Raw genomic sequence first — 12325 nt, 5'->3', positions numbered from 1 at the left:
GCCCAGTCCCTTCCCTCTGTGCCAACTCTAGGCCCTACTTGATGGCCATTCTCCCAGCACCCCAGCTGGCGCAGGTCTCTCTGGGCCACCTCAGGCGTCCCTCTGCCACCTGGGCAGCCCCGACCCACGCTCCTGCCCATGTGCTCCCTTGTGGGCACGGTGACATCTGCCTTCTGTGCTCCCCCTGAGGTGGCAGTGTCAACGTCGGGCCTCGGGAAGAGGGACTTGAGCTGCCGTCTCTGCTGCACTCCTTAGGATCTGCGTATCTCAGAGCGTGCACAGAACGTGTGGGAAGTGTCCGGGCCGGCTCGGCCTTTCTCGCTTCCCGTCTCGCTCGCCTGTCCCCGACCCCTCCACTCCGCCTCCTGGGCGCTGGCGTCAAGGCCCCCCCCGCCTGCTGGCGGCTCCCAAACCTGCATCTCCGTGGCTGACCCTGTTCTGGACTCCGAGTGCCTGGGTCCCACAGCTGCTTGGGCGTGTCCCCTTGGGCACCCAGCCAGCCCTTAGAGCCCCTCCCGTCCATGCTGGAGCTGCCAAAAGGCAGTCACAACAGGTGCTTCAAGCCGCTGAGAAGTCAAAAACTTCCGGGGCTAATTTTTAGTATTCCAAACATGCCTCAAAGCAGCTCATCCTGTAGTAGGGGGAGGAGCCCTCCCACCTACAGCATCGGGCCCTCCGGGGTCTTCAGTCAATGCTCCCACCACCCCCCTCGAGGACTCGTCCTTCCCCGGCAGCCTCCGCACCAGCCCGTTAGTCCACTCTCACACCACAACGTTCTCCCTCCCTCTCCACCCCCCACGCCCCATCCTGCTGGCTTGGGTCTGCGACTAGCCCCCTGCACGCTGTGCTCTGTGGATGGCGACCTCCCTGGAGCACCCAGGGAGGCGTGGAGGCACCACACTCCTGTTTGCACAGCTCCAGGGGCTGCCCCTTGACTCAAGTCCAAACTCCCGCCGGGAAGGCAGGACCTCCCCATGAGCCCCAGTCTAGCTGCCTCCCACTCTGTTGTCCATCACCCCTCCTCACAGATCCTGGGCTCCAGCCAAACTAGACTTCTAGCCATCTGGGAGCAAATGCTCCCACTGCCCAAAATAACCTACATCCATCTCCACCTGTTGAGATCTGTCCTTGAAGGGTTATCCGATAAATAGTACTGGGACAATTGGTCATTTGAAAGAAATGTTTCAGATTCTTCACTTCATACCACACACCAAAATACATTCCAGCTAGAGTTAAATATAAAATACATGTTATAATCACATATTTTAAAAGTCAACCTGTAAAAAGCCTGTAAAATATGTGATTATCCAATATGGAGACGGGCACTAGACCCTCGGCTCACAGGAACACATGTCAACAGAGACAAAGCAGTGCTGGACCTCAAACAAACAGCCGTCCCTCCAGCAAAACAGGTTTCCTTGGGGACAACAGAGCAGTGCAGTTTGGACCTTCGGTGTAATGGCAGGTGAGCCAGGGTGAGTCCAGAGAACAAAGGAGAGGAACATTCCTTCACAGAGGCCAGGGGGTAATGCAAAGGGCTGAGTAAACAAAGACCCACTGGAGCAAACTGGGCGATCCCAGAGGAGCAGCTTTTCCTGGGCTGCGGTGTTAACTGTCTCTCATTGGCTGAGGGGTTGCTGGGCGAGATCCTCCTTCCTGCTGGAGTGGTAGAGAAAAAAACATCTTCCTACTGGAGATGGAGAGTAAGTATCTTCCAGTTCTGGGCAATTGATGAGTGGCAGGGTGTGAGAGATCTCCCCCTAAAGGCCCTGCCCATTCCACCTGAAATAAGGTTTCTGCTTATGCATCTTCCCACAGTTAATCTCACTCTAAAGTAGACCTTGACAGGCTTCCTGGGCCTTTCAGCTAAGATCAAGTGTAAACCAAGCAGCTAAGAAATGGATAGAGGTGTAGTGAACCCTTCCATGTTGGGGTCCCCATGCAAGGAAGTGGTTTGGTCAGCAAGAAACCAGGGGAGCTACATGGAGGCCCCCCAGCACACTCCTTCCCCAGGGACTCCAGATCTCTTCTGCTGTCCAAGGCCCAGAATTTCATGCGTTCTCCTGGCACCTCCTGTGTTTGGCTAATAGCTATTATTCTAATTTTGTTCGAATGGTTGTGAGTTTTTTTGTTGTTGTTCACTTGAGACGGGTAATGCGACACAATGTCACACAATCATCACGCTCATGAACTAGGAGAGGATCTGACTGGGTCTTTTTTTTATGAAACAGGAGTAGGGGTGATTAATATTTAGAGCTTCTTCTATGTCAGGTCAAGTGTTTTATATGCGTCACCTCATTTATTGACTATAAAACAAAATCACCTAGGTATTCCATCACCAAAAAGGATTTACTTGAGAAAAAGAAAGGTTTGCAAACCAGTCCACGCACCCGTAGCGAGCCACGTGGGAGAAGAGAAGAGAAGAAGCAGGAAGCCCCTTTCACAGAGAGGAAGAGGAAGCCCAGGGGAGGAAGGCTGGTCGGAATAGCTCCACCCCCAGGCTCTCCAGATCCCGACCCCGGCGTGGGTTGTTAACCCCTTTGCCATCAATTGTATCACATTTAGTTCTTGTAACAACCACAGGAGGCAGGCGCTATTGTTCCCGGTTAACAAGGAGGGAATCAGAGTTCCTCAGCTGCCTGCGATCACAGGGCAAGTCCGGGATTCAGACCCAGGACTCGTGACTGTCCTCCCGTAGAAAGCCAGACTTTTATTTTCTTAAGCCAGACTTTTTACTTCCTTAGTCCCTTCCTGTTTTTGCACGCGTCACACGAAACATGAATTCTTGAGTTGACACGGAAAATGGTGGTCAGTGCCTGTGCACCGGGTGTCGGGGAAAGCGCCGCCCTCCCCCGAGCTCTGCACCCCGGCACGTCCTAGTCCAGCCTTCGCCGCTGTTTTCCTGCGTCGTGGTGACGCCATGACGTTCCACGTACGTTCCAGCCACTCATTCTGGGAGGTTTCGTGCGAACGAACGTGAGCCCGCCTTTATGGCGCAGTCATCACGCCTTAGGGACGATGCTAACTATTTCCCACGGATTATTTCCCCGCCAGCCCCAACAGGTGGGCTTTGTTGTGCTTGAGTTCACATGACCCCGCTCCTTGAACGCCTCTCTTCAAAGTACCCGTGCTGCGTGCAGGTAACATTCATCGGCAACAAATGCACTCACTTAAAGCGTAGGCTTCAATGAGTTCTGGCACATATGGGGAACCAGTATCACAAACAGGACGCAGCGTTCCCGCCACCCCGACGGTGCCCACGCCCTTCCCAGCCTCGGCACTCCAGCCCCGGCCCCCGGCCTGTCCCCTCCCTGTGACGTCACTTCTCTGCGCCTCGCCGCCGCTGCGCGGGGTCTTTCCGGCCGCCAGGGCTTGTGGGCGTGGCGGGTGGCGTCACGCGAGCGCGCGCCGGAAGCGGACTCCGGCCGGACGGAAGTGGCGGGGCGGGGCGCGGGGGCGATGGGGGGCGGAGGCCGGCGATGAGCGGCTGGAGAGAGTGAGCGGGACGGCGGCGAGGCTGGGGGGCCCCGGAGAGCGAGCCGCAAGGCGGAGGGCAGGGGCGCGAGCGCGGCGGGCGGCAGGCGGCGGCCAGGGCGCGGCGGCGGCGGCGGCCAGGGCGCGGCGGCCGAGAAGATGGCGGACGGCGACAGCGGCAGCGAGCGCGGCGGCGGCGGGCCCGGCGGCTTCCAGCCCGCGTCCCGCGGCGGCGGCGAGCAGGAAACGCAGGAGCTGGCCTCGAAGCGGCTGGACATTCAGAACAAGCGCTTCTACCTGGACGTGAAGCAGAACGCCAAGGGCCGCTTCCTGAAGATCGCCGAGGTGGGCGCGGGCGGCTCCAAGAGCCGCCTCACGTTGTCCATGGCCGTGGCCGCCGAGTTCCGCGACTACCTGGGCGACTTCATCGAGCACTACGCGCAGCTGGGCCCCAGCAGCCCCGAGCAGGTGGCGGCGGCGGCGGCGGCCGAGGAGGGCGGCGGGCCGCGGCGCGCGCTCAAGAGCGAGTTCCTGGTGCGCGAGAATCGCAAGTACTACCTGGACCTCAAGGAGAACCAGCGCGGCCGCTTCCTGCGTATCCGCCAGACGGTCACGCGCGGCGGCCCCGCGCCGGGCGGCCTGCAGAGCGGCCAGACCATCGCGCTGCCCGCGCAGGGGCTCATCGAGTTCCGCGACGCGCTGGCCAAGCTCATCGACGACTACGGCGGCGACGACGACGAGCTGGCGGGCGGCCCAGGCGGCGGCGCGGCAGGCCCCGGGGGCGGCCTGTACGGGGAGCTGCCGGAGGGCACCTCCATCACCGTGGACTCGAAGCGCTTCTTCTTCGACGTGGGCTGCAACAAGTACGGGGTGTTTCTGCGTGTGAGCGAGGTGAAGCCGTCCTACCGCAACGCCATCACCGTTCCCTTCAAGGCCTGGGGCAAGTTTGGGGGCGCCTTCTGCCGGTATGCGGATGAGATGAAGGAGATCCAGGAGCGGCAGAGGGATAAGCTTTATGAGCGACGCGGCGGCGGCGGCGGCGGGGACGAGTCTGAAGGCGAAGAGGTGGATGAGGATTGAAACGCGCAGCTTCCCTACGGGCCTCCCACCCACCTCGGTCCCCTCGTCTAAAGAGCTCTCTTTCCCGCTCATTCCTGGTGAGTTAGTGCAGGGGGAGCAAGGGAGGCCCACAGGGAGAAAACAAGATTTTAAATAATGTAGTTAATTACGAGAAATGACCATGAGAGAACAGTCACGGACAATTAGAGAAAAGAAGAAAAGTTCCAAGGAGCTGACAGCAACCTGCAAGGAGAGCAACAGCGTCTCCTCACCCGAGCAAAATAGTCCCAGCTCCCGTGGTTTCCCAGCTGCGGTTCCTAAACCCATCAAGATAACCCTGATGGGGCTGGGGGATAGGTCCTAGCGCGGCGCGGGCCAAAGGAGCACTTCTGATTGACCCAGACCCCTTGATAACAGCTGAATTTGTGTTGTACTTGGGAACCTGGTCTAAAGATTTCTCCAGACCTCACTGTTGGCGTTGTCTGTCCCTTCACTTCCATTGAAATCAGCATTTTGGATTTAGGTTTTCGTGGAATTTCTGAGAAGGGAAAGGCCTTTGCAGTTACCCAGGTCTTAGGGTACAGGTTTCATGAAAAGGAATGCAACTTTAAATAATCACGGACAGGGCAGAACAAAATATGAATTTCAGAAGTCACCTGGGAATAGAGAAACAAATTGGATCTATATTGTTTGAAATGGTTTTGCACGATACCTGGACCAAGGCCAGTATCTTTTTTTTTTTTTCCTCCCCAGAATTGTTTTGCAGGATGCAAATGGATTCAGATGTCAATCCTTGAACTAGAATTGGCTACTAAAGTATTAAAAGTTGGCAAATTTTTTGAAGATGAAAGCAGTTTTACATTGGAGGTTGCTGAGATAGGCACAAGAAAAAAATCAGGCATAAAGCACAAGGAAAAAAACTGTTTGAGTGGATTGGTTGCTACTCACTAAAGTTCCCTGGTCTCTCAAACATGGAGATCATTACCAAGAAACGGCTTAGGTATGAATGAGAGCCAGATCCCTGTGGCTCCACCATGTGAGCCAGTGAATTGTGGCTAATTCGGCTGTTTCCGCCATTGATTGGCTGGATTTTAAACCATAAAACTTGAAAAAGGAACTTGAAAAAGTGTGGCTACAAGCCTGAGCTTTAATGAAATACACGTCTCAGAAGAGTTGGAAATTACCAAAACTGAAGTCTTCCTCTACCTTCAGTTTAATCTGTGGATTTGTTCAAATACTAAAGATCCTCAGGTCCAGAATTCCAGCATCATTTATTCTTTTTAAATGAAATTTTAGAAACTTGATCCATTGTATCAGTACCTCACAATCAAAGTTGGCAAATGATGCATGTGTGATTCGAGCAAGCAGCGTGCCCTTGGGAAGCTGAACTCCATCTGAAGGGACTCAAAGTGAACATGAATGTGCTGACTCTATCCTGGAAGCATTTTTATACCATCTTGAAATTTCAACAAAAACTAGCTTTTGCTAGTTTATCCAGCTGTCTTTCAAGAATAAAAGTTGGGGTTTTCAAGGATCGCCTCTTCTATATTTTAAATGGATTTTCAGTAGAAATGGTTTTTACTAATCAAGTTAATCCTACCCTATCGAAAGGTATTTCTGGGAATGTCATGGACCTAGGTACTTTGAATCGAATGGGGGCTGTTCTTTCCAAAGTTTTTCAGGTAGGCTTGGTGCGACACCTTCTCAACCAGGAGGCGAGTAACCCCACCTCCACAGTCTTAGTGTTTGTTTGTTTTTAACTGCATGACTGCCCTTTATTTGAGCTGCCTTTTAATTTATTGTGTACCCTTTTTATTATTTTGGTATTATTCAATATATACAATCTTTTTGTATTTATTGGGAAATAAGTAATATACAAAAAGGTCGTTTTCATTCATTGTGGCTGAGAGGGAGGAAAATAATCATGTATATAAAATTGGGCTTTTTAAAAAAAAACAGACTGTGATTCAGAATATCGTTCATCTTAGATTAAAAGAAAAAAAAAAAAGAACAGCCACAAACATTGGTGCCCTTTTCGGACAATTTCTCTACTCTCATCATCCACAGTAGACTTTTTAAACAGATTTTTTTAAAGCTTTTCTTTTTAAATAATTTTTCTCCGTTGCAAAGAATGTTTCCTAAATTGTATGGGAGCAATAGTATTTCCGATGTTTTAACGACATCCGTACACTTGTACTGTATTTTGTACTACAAGGCAGCTGTTTTCAATGGTGTCCTGCTGTATTTACCTATGTGTTTTGAGTGTTTTATTTCTTTGCTGCGGAGAACAAATCCCTAAATAGTTTTAGTAAAGGAGCTGAGAAACTAGCATTAGGTTTGCAGAAACTGTTTAAGTTTCAAATTCCGAGGCAGCAATGAAAATCAAGATTGCAGCTATTAGTTGATTGCTGTAACTTTCTCCTTTTCAAACCATGTACAATTCCTGTATAGACCAACTTGTTTTCTTGCTTCAGTGGTGGTTCTGTTGCTCAGCTGCAGTTGAGCCAGTTCAATTTTGCAAAGGTGCGGTACCTCTCCTTTTTAAGGAGTTGGTTTATTCTTTTTTCTGTTCTTTTTGTTTGGCTGAATTGCAGTAACTAGCCTTGCCTTTCTATTCTGTAGAAATGACAGGGTCTTCACAATCCTCACCAGTGGCTACTAAGCTATAATTAGCTGAATAGAAAGAATGTGGAAGTGGTCTGAGGCATATGGAGTATATGCCAGGAGCACTACCATATATGGAGTCAGCTTTGGTTACCAGAGAAGTTTTCTTAGTCATTAGACCATGTAACAGTAATATATCATATGTAAATCTTTAGATATCAATTTGAGAATCCTCCAAAAAAAGGAGCAAAGAATGCATAAGCTATGTGTTGGAAAAGTAATTTATATTAAAATTTTGACCTGCCTATATAAGATTAAGTGGTAAATGTCATAGTGGTGGGTTTTAAGTCTTAACCAATCTCAAAGGTTTGTTCTCCTGCAGGGGTGGCTGATGGCCTCTCTTCCCACTGCAGGAAGGTTACGGAAGGATGTGGATTGATTGTAGCATTTCACTGATCCTCATTCCAGTCACTAGGGACAACAGACACTGCACTTCCGACTTGTGGTCTGTTAAACAAGGTGGTGTTATGGGCTGTCTTTCAGATGCTTCTTGTTAAAAGAAAGTCTTTGCTAAATCGAGGCAGAAAGTGTTTTCAGCCACCAGTGATTTAGGGCTTTTTTTTGACTTTGGCAAATATCCCAACTAATAACGTGTTCAAAATCATCCTATTTCTGAGAAGTAGGGAAGTAAAATTTATTTTCTGATAATTGGCAGAACATTTGTTTCTCAAACTACTGCAGTTGCAGAAGTGAGAAACCCACAATTTTAGGAACAGAGTTGAAAGAGCAGGAAACTCTGATGAGACCCCACAACTGCCTTCGGTTTCTGTCGTCCCCGCCCATCGCTCGTGCAGAGCCGCGGCTCTGGTCCGCAGAGGAGGTCGTCAGTGTATGTGCTGCGTGGAACAAAGTGCAGATCTGGATGGCACCAAAAATCAAAGCGCAAACCAAACCAAACCCAGACACCCTATGTCCCTGTGGGCGCTTGTAGGTGGTACGGATGACCAGCTGTGGCGCAGACACAGCTGTTTGTCGAGTCACTTTCCATAATACTTACTGCAAAGTGATGGAGAGGCCCTCGCAGGCAGCCATTAACCTGCGTCCTTTGTTCCCTCTCGATCACTTTGCAGTAAACTGCAGGTCTTTTAAGAGATTCAAGCTTCAGTTTTCTCAAAACAAAACAATTATCCTGTCTTATCTGAAAATGCAGGGTTGTGGGCAGAAGAGGCTGGTTATAATAATGCCCTCATATTGAGTGGTCTGTAAATGGCTGCACACTTCAGGCACTCTAGTTGCTGAGGATGCTTTGTTAAATATGACCTTGACTGGCTTTACAGGGGGTAGAGTGAGATACACAAGGTATTCAAGTGACAATTCACTTAGGTCTGCCTTGCCTTGAGGTGGATGAAATTAAGGAGAAGCTTGAGTGTGTAAGCTATGCACATAAGTATTCTTCACTGTAAATTTTGTTTTCATTTTAACCCAATTATGGTACTTTGTCCAATGCACAACTGATCTCTCAGTAGATATTCATTTGAAAATAGTGTGGCCTTGATCGGTGAGAAGGGGAAGGAGAGAAGTGACTTTTTGCTTACGTTGAAAGTGACTTGTTTGCCAAGAGTCGTTCTGCAGCACTCTAAGTACCTGACGTGTTTGTTAACGGTCTCCTTTGTGATTGGGGAAATGGAATGGTTTGACCCTGGAGTTACCAATTCAATTGAGTTGTCTTCTATTTTTAGGAAGTATCAGAATTGCTCTGATAAGTACAAAGTTGACTGCTTTGATGTCCAATCTCAGGTTTTAGAATATACATGGTGGTGAAAATCCCACTGTTAACCCTTAAAAAAGCAATTTTATTTAGCATACCTAAAAGTCACGTGCGTAAGGCCTGTTCGGAGAGCAGAGCCTCCCATCATTTTGCTCCTTTTCCATTTTGTACTTCCCTTGAGAAGGTGTGATTTTACATTGTATATTGCCATTTTAACCCTGACATATTTCTCAAGATAAAGCACTTTTTGATCATGAAATACGTGGAATCTTTGTGTGATGTGGGTCATGGTTTCTCAGGCTCCCCTAGATAATCTGCTAATGAGTATTATTCTAACTCTGTGTATGAAGAGTAGAAATCTTTATTATTATTAGGTTTGTATTACTGATCAAGAATGCATTTTGCTAGCTTCCAATGGATGAGACAGTGAACAATGCTGCATTCAGTTTATAAGTTACTTTCCCTTGAGCCTTAAGGTAACTTTTTTTGTCAACAACAGCACTGAAGTTATAGTAAATGAATAAGACTCAGTTTTCAGGGTTAGTTTTAGAGTACTGTAAATCAATTAGATGTCTTCCTCAACAGTTACTGTTCCCATTGAATAAGCTGAGCAGTGGGTGTGTGGGTGGGACTGGGGGAGGGAGGAGAGAGTTTGTAAACACACACACACACACACACTTACCTTAAGAAAAATACAGACAAAAAAAAAAAGTACATGTCGATGCCCTGTTTGAAATCCCACATATAAGGTAGAAATGGCAAATTATAGCCTCATTTCCCATTTTAATCTTAAAAGCAGTCATTTTCCAATGTTAGACCCCAGAAGTGTCCAGAGATAGAATTGAATGGTGAGTTCTGACACAGCTAACATTGTTGCTTACAGTCACTGTTCCCAGTCCTCAGTCTTAAAACCTAAGTTTCATTACTGATGGATTTAACAGACTCTTATTTCAACAAATGTGGTCCAGTTGTCAGCACCGAAAATTGAATTTGGAAAATGAAAAAATAATAGAATTGCATCGTGAAGACTTATTACACAAGGTAATTTTCAGTTGGTATCTGTACCTCGGATGCAAGACCTTTACGAATGTATTTTGTATTTCCTAATGAAATAGGGAATGTGTCATCAATAATCACCTTTATTCACAATCTTGTACTTCCCTTTTGAAAATGTAACTCGCCTCATAAATTAGACATTCCATTCGGGACGGGCAAAGCCCTGATAGAACAGCAGCAAATGCTAGGTGGGTAGTTTCACGGCTCAGTAGGACTTGTGATAAAGGGAGGACAGAGCTTTATTTGATGCCAAAATGTTACCATTTCCCCCACAGTAACTCTAACAAACTTTGATAAAAGAGTATTACTGTATTTGTAATTAAAATTAACGTGAGATTTTGAGTAATTTTCCCTATGTTATATGTAAAGTATCTCACTGACATAGATAAGGGAGGGCTGGTTATATCTTTAGTATTGTGAAATGTGGGTTCTGTTAGAGAAAATGCTAAGTTCATTGTCCACTAGTATGTGCAAGACACCAGTTTGTCTTTTTTATCCTACCTTCAATAATTTTAATGGCTCTTTGAAGAAAATTGTTTTAGACCATTATTCCTGAAAGGCAGCTTTTGTCCCCAGTCTTACCCTGTGTCACAGGAACAGGCTGATTGAAAAAAAAATCTTCATGTTTGGAACTAGCAGAGCAAGTGGTGTATTTGCCCTTTTAAGATTGCTTTTTCAGGGACCTATATCAGCAGGGAGAGTCTTAAGAAAACGGAAAAAAATTATATCACTAAGCACGTGTAGGAATTTTGGAGTTTTATTTTCAAGTCTTCAGATATGAGACATAGACCCTTTTCTCCCAGCCCACATGTCCCTTCTGTGTACAAAAGCTCTCTGGATTCCTAAAACTTCGGAGATTGGGCAGGCGCAGAAGCATTTTAAATCAGAGCAGAGCATACTTATAAAGAGTGGACAATTTTGTGTATTACAGCAGGCCAAGTATATTTGAGTTTTTTCAATTATTTTCAATATTTGCATGATGTAGTTGGACTTCTTTTTCCTAAAGTTCTAGGGAAATTAGAGATTCCTGCTTCCTTTTGCACCTTCATGCAGGTATTTTTTCCATGGTCATTTTTAAAAGTCCATTTGTCTTCTGAGATGTTTCCAGTCATTGTCTACCAGGGCTTCCTTGGACTAGATTCTTCACTCCAAAGTGAGGCTGATGTCCTGCCAATAAAGAATCTACAGGCGACATTTGAATGAAGTGAAACCAAATCTTGACAGCAGGAGACGGAGCTTCCTGATCTAAATAGATGTACAACTAGGCTTTAGGTTGGAAGTTACTTTAAGAGGGGTCTGGGGTGTCTTCAGTCTGTGTAAATACCCACATGCTGTGCACTGTAAACCAAGTGTGTGTTCTTATATGTGAATTTGTAGGACTGACTTATGCTTCAGGAGAAGCCGCACCTTTAATTTTGTAAGGTCCCCTCCACCTGTAACCCTATAAATACTTGTAAATAGAACACTAAAATTTGTAGTGATAGGATCAATTTGGGAATATCTGCTGAGAGACCAAAAAGTTCATTTTTTTAAGTACCTTGGTTAAAGAGTAAAGACTATTCCTCTTATTTTTTAAAAGAATGCACTTTAACAAACAGCTGCATGGGCAGTTCAGACAAATCCGTGAAGTGCAGTACCCATTCAGAAACCAACCTTCCTGGAAGCCGTTCGAAGGCAGAGTCCCGGCGGGCTGCCGGCCTCGCTGCCTGGGGGCTGAGGCTCGGGCTGCGGCCGGGGCGGCGTGGAGAGGCCGGCGTGGACACGCGCGGGGCGGCTGCGCGCGGGGCGCGCGCACGGCCGCAGCTTCAGACAGGTCTCTCAAATGGCGGGTCCCGTAGTCACCACTAACTGGCAAAACCGACAGAAAAACTCACAGAGAAAACTGTTCAAGAATCCTTTCTGCTGGTGTGTACTCCTTACAATAGCAGACTTTTGCAAATGGAGTTTTACAGTCTATATTTAAAGAATTGTATGTTTGTAACAAATAAAGTATGCGGAAAAGTGAACGACAGTCTGGTGCTGGTGTCTCTGAGGAGTTACGTGGGGACGGGAGGGAGGCGCCCCGCGCCACGCGGTCCCGAGCTGGGCGAGTCCCCGCCGGACCCTTTCCTGGTCCGTGAGCGACCTGTGCAGCAGGAGTGGCAATGCGGGTCACTTCCCTAATTTCTTCCTCTTCTACTGGCTTTCGGGCCCTGCCGTCCCCAGTGGGTGGAAAGAAACCCACCTCATTGTGCGGCATCATAGCTGGCTCCTTACAGAGCAGACTAGGCCAGTCTTCGGCCAGTCTTAGTGGAAAAGGAAAGTTACCTCCGTAGGTCCCAGCTGTGCTTCCCAATGTTCTTCATCTCAGGAGCCCCTCTGTAC

At 48.0% G+C, this 12325-nt stretch overlaps 1 protein-coding gene across 1 annotated transcript; it reads left to right on the top strand.

The window, feature by feature from the left end:
* Positions 1-3435: 3435 nt before the first annotated feature.
* On the top strand, positions 3436-11967 carry PURB (purine rich element binding protein B). Its single transcript, XM_045827035.1, has one exon. It carries the CDS (start codon positions 3634-3636, stop codon positions 4552-4554), a length of 921 nt encoding a protein of 306 aa, XP_045682991.1. The 5' UTR covers positions 3436-3633; the 3' UTR covers positions 4555-11967.
* The last annotated feature ends 358 nt before the right edge of the window (positions 11968-12325 follow it).

The sequence above is a fragment of the Phyllostomus hastatus genome, unplaced genomic scaffold (genome assembly GCF_019186645.2).
Source record: "Phyllostomus hastatus isolate PE091 unplaced genomic scaffold, TTU_PhHast_1.1 phas_scaffold_78, whole genome shotgun sequence".
NCBI lineage: Eukaryota > Metazoa > Chordata > Mammalia > Chiroptera > Phyllostomidae > Phyllostomus > Phyllostomus hastatus.
This window is presented reverse-complemented; position numbering and strand designations above follow the sequence as displayed.

What these genes read in the sequence shown, in the direction of transcription:
- PURB (XM_045827035.1), top strand. Translation starts at nt 3,634, where the DNA reads ATGGCGGACGGCGACAGCGGCAGCGAGCGCGGCGGCGGCGGGCCCGGC.